This window comes from Gavia stellata, chromosome Z (genome assembly GCF_030936135.1).
Source record: "Gavia stellata isolate bGavSte3 chromosome Z, bGavSte3.hap2, whole genome shotgun sequence".
In the NCBI taxonomy this organism is placed as follows: Eukaryota; Metazoa; Chordata; class Aves; order Gaviiformes; family Gaviidae; genus Gavia; species Gavia stellata.
Genome location: NC_082637.1, coordinates 15,142,650 through 15,163,339, shown reverse-complemented (window position 1 = coordinate 15,163,339; position 20,690 = coordinate 15,142,650). Strand labels below are relative to the sequence as shown.

Genomic DNA, 20,690 nt, shown 5'->3' with positions numbered 1-20,690 from the left:
TTACCCATGTCCTCCTCGGTTTATGGCTGTAACACAACGGCGGTTTTGAGATGTGATTTCCCTGTGGGCTTGGGCTGAGGGTTTGCAGAGATGAGCAGCTGGAGGCTGTCCCTGGGGACAGGTCTGTGTGGTGGACATCCCTATTTCGGGGTGAAATATATAGCGGCAGGAAAAGGGGCCCGGGCTGCAGACCGTGGGCTTGGTTTGTGTGACACAGGACACTTTCTCAGTGTTTTAGTGGAATGGAGATGATCAGCTTCTATGGTGGCTCTAACATGGGCCTTATGTTTGATGCCATTTATGTCACAGCACTTACTTGTTGTCCTAGTGATAGCCAAGGCATTTTGTGTCTCATCTAACCACCATCTGAACTAGGGAGTGACTCACGGGCTTAGCAGTGTGCAGACAGACCTGTGCCACACATCACAGCATGTCACATGAAGGCCATTGTTGCATGTGTGCACTCCATCTCTTTGAGATAGATGCACTGTGCTCTATCTCTTTGGAGGCAGTCTCGAAAGTCAAAGAGTCAATTCCTTGTCTTGCAATAGCAAATTGGTGCAGCTTATTGGTATGACAGCAACTAGGCAGAAGGGTGAGCTCCACTGAGCTCTGGGGAGGTGTGGGATCAAGGGTACTAAGTCCTTTAAGCAGGACTGAAGAGTACTGCTCTGAAAAGACTGAAGTGCATAGAGCTGTGGAAATGAGGAAAAGCTTCGATTGTTCCAACAGGCAAATCCCACAGCTGTGCTCTCAAGCCCTGCAACTGCTTTGGCCAGTGCAGGAACACCAGGGATGAGTTCAAGACAGGTCTCAGTCCATCATCTGGGCCTCAGGACTAAAAGAAGAAAAAAGGATGATGGTTTCGCAATATCTTCTGAAGATGCTGGAAGTTGTCCAGATACAGCTCATTCAAACCTTGGCAAAATCAGACTCATCCTGTTGGGTTTGGTATTTCACACAGCTCAGGGACAGCTGGGGTTCCCCGTCCGTTGGCGTGGAGGTACTCATGCGACGGCAGCACCAGAAGAACATGGAAGTAGCTGGTTTCTTTGCAGGGATGGAGCTGTGTCATGTCCACAGTGGGTGCAGAGCAGTTAGCCCAGGCTGTGCTCTGCCACTGCAAAGCGCATGTGCCAGAGCAGCTGAGAGCTCGGGCCCTGGGAGAGGCGAGGTGGGTCTGACCCCCTCCATCCCTGCCCTGGCGCAGGATGCTCGGCTGCGGCCAACGGCCCCACCGCATGCCTTGCCCACGCGCAGGGAGTGCGCGGCTCTGCGGGCCCCGCGCCTGGGCTGATTCAGCCCGGGGGTAAATGGGGGGGTCCTAGCCACTAAGCCAGCGCAGGAATCAGTTACGGACGTGTCCTGCTGCGTCACGTTTACAAAGCACAGCCACTGTAGGTGAAATACCCCAAGCCAGTTGTGAGCTGGAGCTCTTAAATTTGGGTGCATTTATGAGGTACCTGGGAACTACAAATACAGGCACTTCTACAGAGTAGTTAAAATCACAGAGTCTGAATTTCCCGTTGCATGGCAGCCTTTCAAAGAAAGTAAGTTGTGCTACAAAATATCACAGCAACCGAGTTCGAAGGTTGGGTAACGATGGGGTGTGTGGACTGCCCCGTTTTTCAACATCAGGACAAGTATTGGGAGAGGGAATCGAACCGTCTGTGTTTCCTGGGCCTGCTCCAGCACACATCCTTACCTTCTGCTTGACTCCCTGTGCTGTCAATGCTGGCGGCTCCTAACGCGGCACCGGCTGTAGCATTAGCATCCCGCGTTTCCCTGCATTTGCAACTGAAAAAAGTTATTCTCAACACATAAATAAAGGTTACAGAGTCCCTGTGTTTGAGGCATTTGCTAGTCTTTAAAAAAAAACCCTGTATTTTGGTAAGAGCAATCAGAAGTTCAAATGAAAACTGCCTAAAATTGGCGATTTCATTTTTGAATTCTGCTTTGCTGACGCCAACATTAAACGCTGTAGTGAGGAAGAAAAATGAAAGCAACAGAAATTGTAAAGAAAATATGAAATATTGCCTCTCCGGTGTCTTCAACAGACAGGAAAATTGAGGAAAATTCCACCATGTCCACAAAAAGCAACCATGTACACCGCCGCTACTGCCACTAGAAACTATTCAAGGATCTGCAAAACAAACAAACAAAAGGTTGGAGAGCTGCTGTTTTGTGAGCCTGAATGTGGGGTGTCCATGCTCAGCAGTCCCGTTTCTTCCGTGCTGTCCCCATACATCACGGTAACGTAAAGTGCTGGAAAGAACAACCTGTGGGGACGGTGTTGAAAGAACTGGCACTGCTGTTTTCCTAGAAAGGAAGACTGAGGGAAACTTAAAAAAGAAATGGAGGAGGAGAGGAACAACGTTGTCTTTGTCCTCCACACAATAAACAAAGAAAAATGCTCTGACAGTGAATGGATATTCAAGAGAAATAAGGGCAGTCTGTCGCAGTGCTGCCAGGCAGTCTCTGTCACAGGGGTTTGGGAAGAGGGCACTCACAGAAGAGTCGGGTCGTGTCCCTGGGGTGGAAAGCCAGGCCCTCGCAGAGCTGCAGCGACCGCAGGTGCCGGCGCCGGGCTGTTACTCATGTGTGAGATGCGCGAGCACAGGGGAAGGGACACATCATTGCCCAACAAGAGAACCGGGGGTGCCCGTGGTGACTCAAACCGATGGAAAAACAGAGTGGGAGGGAAGGATGTGCTCGCCAGAGCAGGCAATGCCCTGACTCGGACATCAGAGCAAGGTGTGGCTTCAGAGAGGGGAATACCCCACTGTGTGCATGCATAGCCCCCCCCCCCCCCAAAGAAATAAAATGTTGATAAAAAGATGCATCTGGCTGATAGGATGTGGCTGCAGCTCTCCATGAGTAAACTGTGGCTCCATTTTATCTAGTCCTTTAAAGTGAGGAGGTTTGCCCCTTGAGGGGTGATGCAGAGGGAGCCACACATGCAGAGCTGGGTCGATGCGTTTCCCACACAGCTTATTTTGCTTTATCAACAAAATGAAAACTCAAAGCAAAAGCCTCAAAGAATGAACACTCAAAAGCAAAGCCTGGTTGCTGAAATAATAACTTTAACAGGCACCTGTGGCAGGCTGATATGCCAGGCGCAATGGGCAGCTCCCCATCCCTGGCAGCCCCCTCCTCCTCTTTGCCTCTTTGCTCCCTTGGGCCAGGCTGGGATGACTGGGACAGAAAAGAGCTCCTGGCCCCCCACCTTTGACCACCTAGGGCACACCAGTGCAGCAAGGATTTGCCTATCATGGGGACCATTGCTGAGTCTTGTCTAGCTTTAGGTCCACTTGATGTCTCTTTTTGCTTGCCTTTTTTTTCCTCTTCTGTTTTCTTTTTTTTTCCTCTCCTTATTTTGCTTTAGGATGACCTCAGTAAACCTAATGGCTGATTCCCAAGCAGCTGGTCCCCAGGGAGATGGAGGAGTGCTGGAGAGCAGTGAGATAAGCTGTGCCCTGGGCAGGGCAACAGGCAGGCACGGAGCAGCTCTGCCCAACTGCCAGTGCCCAGCACAAAGCCTGACTTGGCCCATCCAAGACTGGCACTAAGGGGGGGTGTTCAGCCTAGAAGGTGGAGAGGGATTTCTTTTGGGATAAATGTGGAAAATCTGGAAGAAAGCTAAGGACTGCAATTTTAGGAAGGGGATTAAATTGCAGAGAGAGGCACAGGCACCTGGGACTGCTGGCTTCATTGCTGGTTTGCACAGGCATCTGTGGCAAAAGGACATGGCTGTCAACGGTCATGAGTTCCTCCTGCAGCACCAGGGTCATGCCGAGCATCTCATATGGCCCCAGCAATAAATAACATGATTAATAAACAGCATCGGAGACAGTGAGCATCACATCCAGGCCAGTTCCTGGGAATATGACTAAGCCCTATGCCACACACCGTCTGCCTTTCCCCTCTCATTCCCTGGCCCAGCATCAGGGGGTTGCCGACCCCACATCTGGTCAGATGGTCCTGTGTTTCTGGCACCTTTTTCTTGCTCAGTCCCTTGAGCAGAAACCCATGCCCCTAACCCGGCTCCGAGCTTCGCCAGGGAGACTGGAGATGTGGATGCAGGATGCTTCCCTCTTCGAAAGTTTCTCAGACTGTCTTTAAAAGGATGCAGAAAGGACTTTTTTCTTTTTTTCTTTAGAGGACTCAAACCCCAGAGCATCTTTGCTATTCCCCGCTGCCTGGCCGGCACCATGCAGCTGTGCTGCTCATGCTCAGTCTGTGTGGCAGCGGGGTGATGCCACCACCTCTGAATTCTCGCGCGGTGATATGCACAATTGGAAACAGGCATTTGGGGAGCTGCTGTTTGTTGCTCTTCCTTTTCCACAACAACGACAGAGGTATTTCCTACCCACTCCCCCACCCCTACCCTGCATTTCAAAGAGCAGTTTTTGTTCTGGAGAAGTATTGCCTTGTACCAAAATGCCTGTTATTCTGCAGTAAATTATCTTAAAATAGAGACCTCTCTCACCAGATGTTTGTCTTGGAGCCACTCTCCAAACCCTGCGACAGAAAGGAAAGGATGGGAAAGGCGAGGCACATGTGACAGAGGCTGATGCTGTTTCTGGACCAGCGTTGTCCACTGTCACCGGTGGCACGGCTGGCCCCCAGGACTTGGAGTACAGCCATCCGGATCTCCCTACCCTGCACCAGGTCAGGAGAGGTCACCACCATTTGGTGGCACATAAAACGTGACTCTTTCCTCTCCAGCAGCCAGTGGCTGAGACACAACCCGAGCGCAGGCTGTGTCTGGCCACCGCCGCAGGGCTGCTGCAGTGAGTGGCCGGCAAGACCTTCAGCCTCCAGAGCTTTTAGTTTTCACCCTTTTTCAAACTCTGCACAATTCCCCTTCACAACCCATAGCATGTAATTCCATTTACTTTCATTTTAAAGCCACATCTTGATCATATACTTTATCCTGCTTTTCCCCCACCGTGCACAGGTTTCTTGGGCTCTCCAAGTCAAACAAAACTGCACCTCTCCTGGAAGGAGAGCCATGTGTGTCTCCAGCTCCTCTGCAAGCTGCCTATGTCTTTTACAGACAGTTTTTCTGAAGTGTGCTTTGAACAGGGGGCACAGCACAGGTGCACATGTTCCACAACATATTTTCCTGTTCCTTTCTATTTCTGACAAGTCTCAGTATTTGTTTTTGACCACTGCTGCCATGTATACAAGGAGCACAAGCTCTTTTACATAAGTGATCAAGTTATGCCTTTCAGCATGCAGAAGAGGGGCTGGGGTCTACTTGGCACCTATTTTGCCTGTGCCATTATCTAGTACCAGCTACTATTTTTTCCACCTGAGCCTGCAGCTGCTCACGGGCAGCTGTAGGTGGGACGAGCCTCAGGAACGTATTTTAACTCCCAGGGAGCCAGGAGCACCCTGGGCACAGTGGAAATGCAGCAGAAACCTCCTGGTCTCCATTGCTTTTGCCACATCAGGTCCTTTTAACTCATAGGCATTCAGACAAGCCTGCACTGCTGAGGAGGTTTGTGCTTCTCCCATCGCTGGCATGTGGTGAGCCATGGGGCGCCCCACTGCACTCCCCCCTGATGGCTCACTGATCTGCTTCGAACAAAGAGTTAAGGAAGAAAAATCTCCAAACTATGAAATTCTGGACTATTTCCTTAGTGTCTCGACAGCACTCTGTTCGCCTGCTTAAATTACCGTTTGGCAATCAAGGTTGCATAAGTGTTGGTCCAGTGCCTAGAAAACATTTTATTTTAAGAGGACTGTGACCCACCAAGGTCTCTTGCACATCCCTTCTCTCATTTTTCAGCAAAAAAAAATAGTGATTTATAATACCACAGTAGCAAGCATTTGCTCTTTTTTTTCCTAATCTTTTAATCTGTTTAAGCCAGGAAAGCTTCATAATGTACAATTATAAACTGTCAAAATTTACAAAACAAAAAGAGTCAGATTTAAAGCTGGTCATAACTCACAAATATCCCCACCAAAACTGTATAATACAGACATCAAGCCTCCCGTATAACAAATTTAAACCACAGGTCACTTAGCTATTTTTAGGAAAGTGTGCAAAGAGCTAATTATATAGTACACCTAAATGTTAAAAGTTGTATCATGTAAGCAGGTCTGCTGCTGCTATAAAAAATATACAAGTATAAAATTACTTCTACAAAATTGGTTCGTTGATTTTGTTGCTTGTAATAAAAAAGTAGACTTTTAAGAACTTTCCTCCTCAACAAACAACAATATTTTGAAAACAGTCACTGTAGCTGTTATTTACAGAGGATGAAACATAATTTAGCGAAATCAGAGAGTGGTAAGGAGAACTGCTTGTTCTGGGACATACATTTGAATGCACAGATGCACTGCCCAGTGGTGTATTTGTTGAACAGCACAGCCATTGTACCACTGCAGGGTGGGATGAATGCAAGTGTTTCAAGACTGCTTTCTCTGATATTACAAAAGATAACCTAAGGAGCACAACACAGTCATGGAGCTACTTGTAACATCACACATTTCTTTGTTGTTTGCACCGATGCACAAACTTTAGCATTTACTAAACACTTAGCAGGTAGAGGGGACGGCTCCTACACAAAATACTTCGTTTGGTTTGATCAGCAGAGGAAAGGAGAGGGAAAAATGTTCTCTTTTTTTTTCAGGTTTCCCTTTGGCTCTGTCACCTTCCCAGATGGCAAACATGGGCTGGCCGTAGAGGGCTGTGGCAGCCAGCTCGTGCTCAGCCACACACGCAAGCACACGACAGGTCCTCGGCACCGGGATTCCTCTCTTGTCACTTGGTTCCACACATGTTGATGTTCTTCCCATCGGTGGCATCCTCCACCAGCGAGATGTGGTAATCGGTTGAAAGCGTGAGGTGGGAGATGCAGCCCACCAGGCCCCGCATGTACTGCCTGTTTGTGTGCAGGGCTATTTCCTTCATGCCACCTGGGGGAAAGGCAGAGATGAGAAACTCTTCACTGACACAGGTGTCTGCTCCTGCTTGGCAGACTGCATGCCCAGCAATGCCAGTAGCCTTCCTAGTGCACCTCAGAAGTGAATTTTAATTTACAGGTTGCTCTGTGTTTTTTTAAATACAGCTTTTAAGCACTTGGAAGTACAGAGGAGATAAGCAGGAGGTAATAAACTAGGACGCTAGCTATTTGTTGCAGAAATTGTAGCATCAGTAAGAGCTAAATAAGCTTGTGCCCAGATTCCCACTAAGGTGCAGGGTTTGCAGCTGCCACTCGCTGTTTCCCTATGTACCTGCTGGGGGTACCACAGTGCACCCCACAGTGCTGGTCCCTTCTCATACCAGTCCGCCCCATCCCACCCAGAGAGGCCTCCCCACAAAAACAAGGCTGTGGAGGACCAGAGGCTGCCGCGTGAAACTTTCACCTTGAGATGGATGGAGCTGGGATGCCCTGCCTTGCAGCTGATCTCACAAACACAAAAATGCATCTGGGTCATGAAAGTGAATGGTTAGCACTCACCTACATAGAGATCTCCATTGATGTTTAACTGCCTCATCTTCCCAGGGGATTTACCGGTCCTGGCACCGTAATCATCCACGGTTACTTTGCCAGACTGTCCATCCCTGAAACGAAAAAAACCCCACTCTCATGCATTTAGCCTACAGCCAGGCGGGAGGAGGAGCAACAGCATCTCCCCCTTGCCAGGAGACCAGGGCAACTCAGTGCTCGGCAGGGTTCATGGCAAAGGCTTGGGACTGATGTTGGGGAGCCCCAAAGACAGCAGTGTGCTACGGCAATCCAGACCTTTCAGGGTGACTTTCCAGCAACTAATATGTCAGAGACCTGCAAAGGGTGTGGGACACATTTGCGGAGGAGAAAAAACTGGGAAAGAAGTAAATTGCACAGCTGGGGGAGAGGGGAGGATGGACAGGTTCTGGCGTGTTGTTAAAAATCAGATGTAATATAAAAAGTAAACAGCAGGAGCTTCAACAGAAGGGAAGAAATAAGGAAGCTAAGGTAAAACATAAGCAGTTTTGTTTCTTAGTAGAGCTTTTAGGGCGCTTCCATTTTATATATGGTCAATAACCACATTGACAGAAGAGCCACTTGATGGGCTCCTATTCTCACTGAATTTGGTAACAAGTTGTGCTAATGTCAGCCTGCGATTTCCAGGGAACGACCATCCCATGAAGAGAGGGACGTGTGCTTTCCCTGCTGGGCACACTTGCCTCCCATGAAGTAATGAGTTATAAATACGAGTTATATATACACTGCAAGATGTTTGCACCTCCTCCAAATAGAAAAAGTAGGCATACACTGTCCATGCTCCTGTGCTAGTGCCAGCCCACAAAATGTTCACTAGGGAATTTCAAAATGCAGACATTAAAGAAAAATACTCTTAATCCAAATGGTATGGTTTAATAGAATGTCTGTCACAGCCCCAGAATAGCCCTGCGTGACTTTGGCAGCCTGCCTTGAGCTGTGCTGAGTTGGCACTGTCACCTCTAATACAATAATCTTTGTGTACCTCGTCCTGAAACAGCCAAGTTGCTAACAGTTCAACTCCTAAGTGATGTGAGAGTGTGGAGCCGCAGTGATTCACACCCGATCAGCATCCAGACACACCAGCCAGCACCTTTAATGGCAGAATGGCTCCAAAACGCCTCCCAGATGAAGCGTGGCCACTTACCGAACAGCCTTGACTCTGTGCCACCGGCCATCGCTGAAAGAGCCGTTCACCATGATGGAAGTAATGCCGCTGCCCAAATTGTAGCTACAATTAAAAAAAAAAAAGAAAATGTTACTGCCTCCCTTGCAAAGACTGGCTGCCTGCCAAACTGCTCAGGCATCCTTACTCTGTGCCCCACCTGCTCAGCCCCCAGAGGTCCCCTTATGGCTCAGATTCTGGAGGGGACTGGTGGAGTCCTCTGGAAGCCCAGCAGCAATGCACATATTTTGCAAAGCCAGGCTCATGGAGCAACAGGCAAAACTCCCTCCTCCCCAGGTCAGCATGGGTACCATCACCACCATCCCATGGGATCAAGAAGCGGGCCTCTGCATGGCAGTTCCTCCCTGAAACAGGAGGTTATAAAGGTCAGTGACCTCCACATCTTTGGCCTAATGGGAGAGAGCAGTGGCAGGTTGCAAACAGGGTTAATGAGTAAATTATTACAAGAGCAAATAAGCACGTGACCTATAACAGATCTACAAATCATCTGAATTATAGGGAAGGTTGAGACCTGTGATGTTAGAAAGGATGAAGCCTAATAAATAAATGTAGAGACAATCATTAAGTTCCCTGCTACAGTTGCAGCTCTGATTATATCTTTGTGTTTGCTGGTACTAAACCTGCTCAGCAGACATAAACACAGAATCGTAGAATCATTTAAGATCAAGTCCAACAGTTAACCTAACACTGCCAAGTCCACCACTAAACCATGTCCCTAAGTGCCTCATCCACACATCTTTCAAATACCTCCAGGGATGGTGACTCCACCACCTCCCTGGGCAGCCCATTCCAGTGTCTCCCGACCCTTTCAGTGAAAAAGTTTTTCCTAATATCCAATCTAAATCTCCCCTGGCGCAACTTGTGGCCATTTTCTCTTGTCCTATCACTTGTCACTTGGGAGAAGAGACCAGCACCCACCTCTCTACAACCTTCCCTTCACAAAGGAGAAGTAGATGCTACAACACAATGAGCTATTGGGTGCTCAGCTGCCTAAATAAGCAGGATGAATTAGCCTGTTCCAGCCACTGCTGGCCTTCAGCCTGTACCAAGCTAGAGAGATTAAAGCCAACATCATCACCTCTTCAAAAAAGGCTGAACCTGGAATTAAGTTCATGGCCAGGGCTAGGTACTCCAGAACAGCATGTTAAGTCATGAGCTGCCCAGAGCAAAACGGTTGTCCTAAATTTGACTCCTCCCCAGAGGTTTAAGTGAGTCTCAAACAATATCTCCTTTTACCCAGTATGCAGCTACTCATCTAGGTCGAGAGCTACAGAAGGATTCGAGTGTTCAGGATTGTCTCTAAGTGTTAGAACTTTGGTTACAAAAAGGAGATTCATATCCCTAATGAATAGGGATCCCCTACAATAGTGATATAACTCTCTACAGAGGCAGGGAGCAACAGAAAGGATTTACAGCAGCAGTTACGCTGTACAGGGAACCTACTCTGCTAGACCACAGAAAATGGGAAAGAAAAGGTTTGTTTTGAATTTCAAACTGAACCAGAACACAGATACCTAATTTTGGACTGCAGGAAAATACTTCTGACCAATTGACAGACCTGATACTCTCCTGATCTCACCTCTCAAAAGGTGGAAAAGCAACATGAGGATCACTCTTTCTCAAAGAAGTTGATACTTTTTTTTTCTGCATTTGTCCTTTCATCATCTTCTTCGGTGCTCCCTTTCAGTATGCAGTGATTGTTTATGAGAGTTTTAATTTGGGATCTTAATTTTTCACCTTCCTAAAAGAGTGTGGAAGGTACAGATATTTCAATAAAATTAAGCTGTTTTGGGCTAAAACTTTCGTGTATCTTCATCTCTGGGGGATAGCAACAACTCTAATAAAAATGCACTGTGCCCAGAGAACAGACAGAATAGAGTGGCTACTTACTACCACGTATCTTGGAAAGACAGGCTTTCCCAAAGACATTTAAAAAATGCTCTATTTATGCAGAGCCAGTTCCTTGTTTATAAAACAATGAGGAAACTAAGAGTTTTTGCAAAGTTAACCACAGAAAATCTCATGAAAAAAAGCTTAAAAGAAATTAATTTAAATAGAAATGTACAACTTGTCTATGTATCCATGGTAGCAAACAGCAATCAGGGAAGTCAAGTAAAAGATAGCTTCAAATTAGCTTAAATGATTAACAAAATCTTTGGTTTTTAATCAACAGTGTCTCACAACAATCCATAATAATGATGGCATTTGTAGTTTGCTGTTTCAATATTTGTCTTACACAACCTAAAAGGGGATCATGAGGAAAGATAGGGCTTTCAAAAGACAGAAGTCCCAAAAAAGCACCATGCAGAAAGTTGCACTGAGTCTGCCTAAGTGTCTGCAAGGGAGAAAGTGTTTTGGAGAGAGAAAATGAGTTCAGCCCAACACTTCCCAACACTTCCCAATTTCAATTTTTTGACAGTAATATTATTTGTTTCTTAAATAAGTGGTTCTGTGGATGGTGGCAGTAATAAAGCCTGGTGGCAGTTAGGTTTGTGACACAGGGTTGGATATTTGGGGGCTTGAGAAGGTGGGAGCCCTGCTGCCATGTGCACTCCCTGGTGAAGAGTGAGCCTGCAGTGAGCACGGGCATCAGCAGGGTTTTTCCCTGACCCCTGCTCTCTCTGCAAACCCTATACCTGCTCTGCTTAACTGAGATGGCAAATGTTTCAAGAGGCATGGGGGGAGTTACTGGCAGTACTTGTACCCTCATAAGGTAGCTTTTAGAAAATCACATTTTAAAAATTGGGAGGGAGGGAGGGAGGGACAGAGGGGGAGTGATGCAAAGCTTACAGCACGTATCTTTTCAATTCACATCCTTTCGCAGAAAACAACGGGACCCATCACTGAACAAAACCTTGAGGATGTGATTGTCTCATGCTATATCAAAGGACAAGTGCACTGGATGTGTTATGGCAATTCCTTCAAGCCCTGAGTGTACTGTGTGTAACACAAATAAGGGAGAGAAAGTTTACCTGAATATTAATGCTCCTTCTTGAAGGCCTAGAGAAATGAAATCACTGTTAGGTCGCATGGGACTGTCTCCCCTCCACATCAAAAGACCTTCCTTCATTGTGGTTTTAAACCTCATGAACACATTCGTTCTTGATCCTGATACCCTGTTTAATGTAGAAGAAGGAAATAATAGTAAAATATTGAACTGGGACAGTCTTCTTTCAAAAAAACATAAAAGATGATGCAGCATTTCTTCTCCACTGGTCTTGGGGGTTACTGTCTTGCAACTTGCTTGCATGCTGATGTGTGAGGGACTCACTTCCCCGTTTCCAGCATGTCGGGGTGGGGGAATTGGACTTGTCCCTCCAGAATCCCAAACACAATAGCTACTCAGTTACTCCACATAACTAAGAGAAAATCCGTTATCTCCCCCAGCCTAGTGTGAAATCCAATTGAACAAGCAAAATTTGAGGACATCCAGTACATTTGGTGCCCTCAGAAGCCAGTGGAAGAAGCGTAAGAAGGGCAAATCAGAAAGTCCTGGTAGGCGAGAGGTACTGAGCTGAAGGTGAGGACATCTGTGAAGCCTGCTCTAGCCAGTGGCTGAAATACAGGCAGATGGAGGAATTTGTTGAAACAACCCACAATTTCACAGAATGGTTTGGGCATCTTCTAGGGTACAGAGCAGCCAAAAAGAAGTTTGAGGACCTAAATTTTGGGCTAAAGTAGGAGTTAAAATCCTTAGTCTCTTTACAGATTCAGGGTCTGTATGTCTGTTCTTTGCTCTCAGAAAGCGCATACCAGTCCTTCTCCATGCCAGACACAGGCTGTGCATGCCACTTCTCTACAGCTTGCAAGATGCTCAGATGTTATAACAAACTGAGCCATAAGCATATGCAAAGAAAATGTATTTTTTTCCTGAAATTTAGAAATATGTCAAATACAGCTTAAAACACTCAAATATGCACCATCCTCCCTCATGAGGCTCCTAGGATTATAATGGTTAACAAACAGAATATTTATGTTCACAGGAGATATATTACCTTTTCAGGATATCTGGATTATCATATGTGAGGTAACTGCGACCAATAAATTGTGGGATTTCAATTGCTTCTGTAATGGCTGAAAAGTAAATAAAAAAACTGAAGATGAATGTCAGTTAGCTGACGTGGAAATGGAAGATAAAAAAAAGAGATGAGACTGTTTTATTGATTCACTCCTGCATTCGCAGGTACCCGCCGGTGGCACAGAACTGAGCTGAACTCACACTGGTTTGCAAAAAGGCACTACCAGTTTGTACCTAAATGTAGGTGCAGTAGTTGAGGTAGTTTAAACTGATGACAGTCCTCTACTTACAGCCTTCATGTCATGGGCCTAATGTATTGCGCCACCATAAATGTTAGCGCAGGAAAATATGAAGTATTGGGAAAACATTGCAAATTTAATTTTTATCCTTGTTTCCACATTCCTTGATTCTCCATGTGGTTCAAGCCACCCTCCTGCCAAAGTTTATGCACTAACCACCCTTTGCTCTTAGTCTAAGAAACTCTTCCCTGGCTCCTAATGGAGCACCAAGTGCAGAGCAGATGCTGGGACCTCTCACCCCTGAAAAGCAAGGCCAGGAGGCAGCACAGGCAACCTCTGAGCTCCCCACTTTCTCCTTTTGCGTATGTGACTTTGCATAGAGCAGTTGCTGCCTGCTCAGGGCTCACCTCTGGGGTACAGTGTGGGGGAAGGCTGTCTCTGGGGAGGATATACAGGGTGCCTCTAATCACTTAGGTCTATTGAAAGCAACTGAGACTACGCTAAAGGCTGTATGACAGAGGCTGCAAAGCCTCTTGGCACGTGCATTTGACATGCTGCAGTGCTGTCTTGGAGGGTGTTTTGCTCAAGATTACCAGTGTCACACACACAGCATCTCCCATCTCTCTAGGGACAGCCCCAGTACTGCTGTGGTGTACAGCTGCTGGGACAGCAGCACACACTGCAACCAGGCCTGGAGCTAGTGTACTGCTGCCCATGGAGAAGACTTGGCAAAATAACTCAGGTGTGTGCTATCAATCACTGAACATCCCTGATACACAGCCTTCAGTAGGCTATGAGCACTGGCCTGAACAGATTTTCTTTCAAGTGAACATCCTACAGTTTGTGGCTGGTCTCTCATAACTGACTGCTGTATTAATATAAATCAGTTTTATAAATTTTTTAGAATAGCTGCCTTCATCCTTCCTAAGAACTAATCCCTTCAACCCACAGCTAATCCCATCTACATAAATGTCAAGTTTTTCAGGGCATGGGTGCTTGGTTTCTTTACGCAAAGCAGAGACTGCCTGGGCTTTAAGAGCTCACTGTAACACAGATATGCAACAATTGATGTAGTCTGGCAGCCAACAACAGCAACACGAAATTTAGCTCTAAGTGGTAAGACTGAGAATTTCAGATAGTGACAAACAGCTGTCTTCATCCGTAGTGAAATCAGGAAAGCTGCCTAATGTGTCTAAAGAAACCACCACAGGCTGTCCACAGCCTGCAGCCTGCCAGCACCGTTGGAAGATTGCAAAAGATGTGTTACACTCAGCCAGACATTTCTTGCCGGGTCTGACACTTTCTGCACTGGACAGTCTCTGAACCACGGCGGATGGCAGCAGAGCATGAAAGGAGCCCTTCCTCACCCATCACACCCCGCACCAGCACTAGAGCCCCACTGCTCTTGCCTTCAGCAGGGGAACGTGCCCATGCCATGCAGCAGTCCTTGCCCTTGCATTTCCTCTATGGAGCTTGATGGTCATTTATCTCTGCTTGCTCTTCTGTAGGCCCTTCACTCGCAGCACTGAATCTGACTGCAGAAAACCAAGTATAGCAGTACCCTTGATGCCTGCAGGATCTTTGCAACTGGAAGGGAACAGGGCCAGTAAGGAGATCTAGGACCAAACACCTTCACTCTCTGCTCATCACAATTCGGCAGAGAGGCACCAAAGCTCTCATGAGAAGTGGGCATGAGCTCTGAACTGCAGGGCAGCCTGAAGTAGCACCTACCCCTACAAAGGACTCAGCCAGTGGCCTGGCCCCACTGCTTTGCGAATACAGGGACCAGCCCTACAGCCACCACTCTGCACTTGGCAGATGCTCTGGATGCAGTTTAAAAAAATCAACAGGACAAGGTTTAAGGAAGTACTGTATAACCCCAGAAAATATTTTGGCTTATTGACAGAAGCTTGCCAGGCTTAATGGAAATCCAACATCCAGCTTGCTAGAGCAGACACAGACGCACAATGACAGAGCAGTTTTCACATAATTTGCAGTACTTACTGTTTAGGCAGTAACTTCCACACTCTGCAGTGAGTCAGCACAAAACAAAACAAGAACATTCTCGTTTTATTTTTCTATAGCATAAAAATCTCCCTTCATCCAGTTTCATGCCCACTTCCCTGCAAATGCGTGATCCCTGCTTCCCATTTCCATAAGCAATTATAATCACCTATGAAGGTAGCACTCTTTTATTATTGTTTTGCCTCAAGTATTTCTATTTGCCTGCTCAAAACACACAAAGGTAAAGGCAGGTAAGACCAGCACGAAACTTCTCTGCTAGTCTTAGTTTTCAAATCCCAGTGACTCACCATGGTTTACCCAGGGATCTGCTCTAACCACGGGAAAGCAACAGTTCGCTGTTCTACTACATCTTACAATTAAGTACAAAAATACCTTTAACACTCCCCACAGCCTGGACAGAAGATATAAAATCCAGCAATGCCAGCAGAATCTCCACTGAATCCTCGGCCAATGATCCGTTACAATAACTCATACCAGCATCATTTAAGTTGAGCATTATAAGTGGCATGTATAATTCTGGAGAATGAGGTGCAGTCCCTCACAAGCACTTTGTTTTTTCAGGCTGTAGGGTAACAGCAGCCCACCAGCAAGCAGGATGGAGACTGCACCTTCAGCCTCTCACATACCAGCTGAGTGCACTAACCAAAACCCCGTTCTGAAATAGAAGTGGACACGCACATGCATCCTGCCTTAGCCATGTCTACACCCTACCAAAGAGACAGAGGTAAGGATTATTTTGAGAAATCTGCTGCAGATTCATCAAGTCTGTCATGGACTGAGGTTCAAGAGGGACCTCCATGCTCTCTGAACATCCATCAGCAAAAACTTGGATTTTCGGTGGCAGCTGAGGCTGCACAAGTGCAGGGGGGTTGAGAGGCACCTGAACAGCAGCCACAGGCAGCAGGTGACTCATGTTTTTGGACACTCTTAAAAATGAATTAAGGTTGGATTCACATAGGAAGCAACACCCAGGATCCAGCCTAAGCCAAAGGCACAAGGTGCTTCAGATTGTCTCTGAAAGCCTAGACACCCATTCAGGTTATGACACGGAGGAGAGCGGTGGCATGCCAGCCGAGCGGCGGCACTGCTGGTGCCCATGAGGCAGGTGCAGCAGTGGGCAGCTCGGCATGCTGCTCTTCGGGCTTAATGCAGGTCAGAAGCAGACGAGTGGTGAAGAGCTGTGGCCCAACCGAGGCACAGGAGCTCACTGAACAGGCAGGTAGTCACACACCCAAGCTACAAAGCGTTCACTTGCCTTGACTCCCCCTGAAGACCTCTGTACTGCTGCAGATACCATCTTGAAGTCAGGAGCTTAGCACCCTGCACATACCTAGAAAGCCACAATTGCAATTCTCCCTCCTCCCCACAGAGAAGTTGGGATAAATGACGTTTCTCCAGCTATTAGTTAGACCACAACAATGTAAGCGAAGGGGTTTCTTGCATTGTATTTTAATAAAATTTTTTTGTTCTAAGACACTGTCTTTTTTGGAAGAAAAAGCCAATCTACTCATCACAATTTAACCAAAACCACTACTTTCAACTTTGAAGTTTGTGTCTGTGAGAAATGAAGGAGGGGGTGAGGACAATAATGTCAGTCTGCGCTTTTGAACTGAGTTCACTGTTACATTACAAAACTTTCCCTTAGGAATTTTTCAAGATCAAGCCTGACAGAAGGGAAACATCTCCATCTAGTGGAATAATCCAAAGCACTTTTTTTTTTAACACTTTTCATGCAATCTGAACACTTTCCTTAAGCTAAGGTTTCAACTATTACAGTGGCTCTGAGGAAAGAAGAATAATGTGCACCTGGGCAGTTTTTCCTCCTTGGTGGTCTCCATTGCTGTATCAAGGTAGGGTTTGTGCAGATGGTGAAATTACCATCAGAGTAGTCAGTGTCTGAAAAAGGACTAGACCTTTCTGTACATGAGAACAGCACTTGTTGTGAGCCCTAGGGAGGATAAAATTACAAGCATTATCAATGCTCATGCTTCAGGACATAATGTAATCACTGGCTGGAGGACGTTGGCAGGAATTCCCCCTTTGTATAGCACTGCATAGTTAGGGAGGTGTATGAAGCGTTCAGTGTTGGCCACCACAAGCAACCAGATACCAGGCTGCTATCTATGGATCATAACTCTGTGCTGGGATAACAGTTACCATGTTCCTGAATAACAAAATGAATTCTTCCCTGGGTACACGGAATGTGCATGAATGCAAATGGAGCTCTGGCCTCCAGGCTTTCTGTTTCAATGGATGTGTACAACAGCAGTTGCAGGTGCTAAATCTCTTGTATTTTTGCGATCAGCTCCGGATGTCTGGATTGAAATGCAACTATCGTTACCTTTTTGGCAATGTTGCCCATCGAAGCCCAGGGGACAGTCACATTCGTAGCTGTCCTTCTTGGGAACACAGGTGCCTCCATTTGCACATGGTGAGCTCACGCAGGGGTGGGCAGCATTCGCTAGGTTGATTCCAAAAGTGAAATCCTGTTTCACATCAATTGTCCGGTCATTCAAGATAATCTATGTGTTAAAAAAACAAAAAGAAAGGAAGGAAAACACATGCTAAAAAATTCCAAATTCCCAATATTGTACTGCTAGTCAGAAGACTTCTCTAAAAGACTTCAGAGAAACTTAACCCTCAAAATTTGGCCAAAAACCTGTTTCTTGTAATGTGTGTTTTCAAGTCGCAGAGGTCTAAGTCATTCTGCTGCTCACCCTGACCCACTGGAGACGAGTTTCTGTTGCGCTTTGTGACACAGCCTTAGGCAACACCTGCATGGGGTGAAGCTCTGTGGCATTTACCAGTCTTGTGTCTGAACACTGGTGCAATGCTTTGTAGCTGAGCTGTGAGCTAGGACAGTAAAATTAGATTAGCACTGCTGAGGAAAAGCATTTCTGAGATCAGGAAACCCCCCAGGACATGAGTGTTGACAACAGAAATACTAAGCAGAACAGCTTTTTTTTGACATCTTCTATTGCTTTCTAGTACCTCATCTTGCCTGAAAGAAGCTAGAGTTAAGAGGGATGAAAAACATAATTAATGACTTCACAAAACTGTTTGCATATAAACTGAAGAGAATTCTTAAATGTTGGGATTTTTCCAATGTGCCAGCAACATATGTTCTCCAATATAAAGTGACATTTCTATAATCTCAGCTGATACCTTGGCAGAGAGATTACATGTGGGTATGGCTTCTGATCTCAGCTACATCAAAGTAAGAAGTCCATTTTCACAAACAAATAAGATTTTAAGGCCGGAAGTCAGAATGGTAATAGTTACTCTTGGCTCCTGCAAAACTCAGACGATGCACCTTAGGGGGTTCTACTGGGAGAAGGGGTTGCATCAAGCATATATACTCTGTTTGAAACAGCACTGAACAACTCAACAGCAGAAAAACATCCAGACCTATGTTAATAGGGACCAGTGAAGACTCCATTACTTTTTCAGCTGCTTTCTAAATTCTGGATATATTGTTCCAGAGGTTAACAAGCCACCACTCTTAAAAATGTGTCTCATTTCTGGGTTTAAACTTATCTTCAGCTTCTAGACATTGTTTCTCATTGTGTCTTTTTCTGCATCATTTCAGAGCCAGGTACTCAAAGAAATCTCACTCTCATGTGAACCAGCAGACCACAATGAATTCAATTCCTAACTTTATCTGAGTAAACTAAATAGATTGTGATCTTAGGTCTTTCTATATACAGCTTGTTTTCCAGTACTTGGTGATGTTTGCAGCTTTATTTCTATACAATTCTCAAAAATCCTACTATGTGTAAACACAGCAGTCAACTAATAGTCTCCCAGTGCCCAAAAGGCAGGCGATACTCTTCCTTCACATCCCATTCAGGCCTCTCAGAGGGCAAATCCACCTTCCTAACTACACCATAGATGTAAGGGCTCACGCTCAGCATTTCCCAACCCTTACCAGTGCCTCTGTATTCTAGAGTACAACCCCTCACTTTATAAGTGTGACCTATGTTAATTGCTCCTAGGCTCTCTTTCCTGTACTCCAAAATGCACTGTATTTAGTCAAGCCCACCTTTCCAATGATGTTCATGTGACTGACCTATTCCCATCACTATTACACACTCCCCCAGTTTTCTTGAACTTCATATTTTCCCCCAGACAGCTGACAAAGATAGTGAAAAATGTTGGCCCAAGTGATGAAACCATTTACACTGAATTGCAGTTACCTTTCTGCCCTTGACCAATTGTTATGATATGCTCTATCAGAGTTTTTTATTTGTTAAGTAAATCTGATGCAATAATTCACTCATTTAAAACTCTGAGGATTCAGAGCCAACACACTAGCTTTATCCAAATTATTTTAAGTATGCCTAGGGAAAGCAAATGTTAGTTCCGTTTGAACTTTCTTTTTATTATTTATTTAGGCCTTACTATGAATTTACAGATTTATTCTCCAGAAGAGAACGGCACCCATGCACAGCTGACCCCACTGGAACATCATTCCTAATGTTTGCCAACAACGAAAAAGATCTCCTCCATTCATATACCCCATATAAAATTGTAAGAGGGGAAGGCAGTGAGGCGTGCAACTGCTGTGTGGTATAAGAATACTCTAGCTGGGCTGGGATCCACTTTAATTTGCACCTTCTTTTTCACCCATTACTGTATTGGTTACATCAGACATTTAGCTGCCTCAGTGTGCATACGCTGAAGTACTTGAGCATTTCTTCTGTTCATTTGTTTATATAAGATGCTACAGGGCACTCTGAGGACTCTAATCTTGACATAGCTTTGTGCATCATTCTGAACTCGATCCTGTATGGATTCTGCTCACTTGCTGCTCACAGTATGGAAATTAATAGGGAGATCGGCAGTGGTAATGCTTACTGGCTATTAAAGTTAGAATTACTTTTCACTGTGAAATATGTGTTGAATCACTTTGTGGTGGGCTCCTGAGGTGAAATCTTGGATTATTTGAATACTGCCAGCGGTGAAAGGGCAGGTTTCTACCTAAAGTGTGCACTGGATGAGACGGAAATAAATGCCTTCAGTGTGTTTCTCTGGGCACATACCTTTTGGATGCTCCCGCTGAAGGGTCTGAGGATCCCAGAGTTCTTCTTCACAGCATCATAACTAGGGACTCCACCAATAAATATTTCAGAGCTGCACTTAATCTGTGTGAAAGCCCCCTGCAAGAAACATAAGAATAACGTTTTATTAGAGTAGCTGGAACCATGCTTCTATCTTCAGATTAGCCTACATTAGATGTTATAGCTTACTTCAGTGTCTCTTTACTTCCGTTATTGCATTTCTTTGTCCCATTCTCTCAAGAAAGTCACTGTAGGACACTCTCTACTGACTGCGCTTTACCCTAATCAGAACTAGAGAAACTTGAGAAAAATCTCAAAAGTATTTCAAAATGGGAATACTGAAGGAAGAAAGAAAGATTGACTCATTATGATTTCTGACTGCACATCTAGCTCTATTTGCAATGACTTGAGGTACGTTGATGTAAATCTAGAATCAGAATGAGGTTCATAAAGTTAAAATCAGAGCAAAACCCATGCAACAGAGACTTACTCAATGTTTCCAACATCTAAAAAGATAACCCATAGCAAGTTATGGGGTTAAATGAAAGAAACTGATTTTGCATTAGTTACCAGAAGCAGTTACCTGATGGGACTAGTCAGGATCCTGGAGTAAACTGAAAAATGTTTAGCAGCTAAGGACAGGATAACTGCATAACTCCAGTC

The 20,690-nt window shown here is 45.6% G+C and overlaps 1 protein-coding gene across 3 annotated transcripts in view; it reads right to left on the bottom strand.

The window, feature by feature from the left end:
* Positions 1–5,739: 5,739 nt before the first annotated feature.
* The window catches only part of EGFLAM (EGF like, fibronectin type III and laminin G domains), a 77,701-nt gene continuing 62,750 nt past the window's right edge, over positions 5,740–20,690 (bottom strand). For 2 of the 3 annotated variants that reach the window (XM_059833621.1, XM_059833620.1), the window contains exons 17-24: positions 20,010–20,126; positions 17,309–17,489; positions 14,947–14,970; positions 12,681–12,759; positions 11,658–11,801; positions 8,647–8,730; positions 7,476–7,579; positions 5,740–6,930 (exon numbers count right to left, since the gene is read on the bottom strand). In XM_059833621.1, coding sequence (XP_059689604.1) covers positions 6,776–6,930; positions 7,476–7,579; positions 8,647–8,730; positions 11,658–11,801; positions 12,681–12,759; positions 14,947–14,970; positions 17,309–17,489; positions 20,010–20,126 — 888 coding nt within the window. In that variant the 3' untranslated portion in view covers positions 5,740–6,775. The remainder of the gene's footprint in view (positions 6,931–7,475; positions 7,580–8,646; positions 8,731–11,657; positions 11,802–12,680; positions 12,760–14,946; positions 14,971–17,308; positions 17,490–20,009; positions 20,127–20,690) is intronic. The other variant, XM_059833622.1, reaches the window with a different exon arrangement.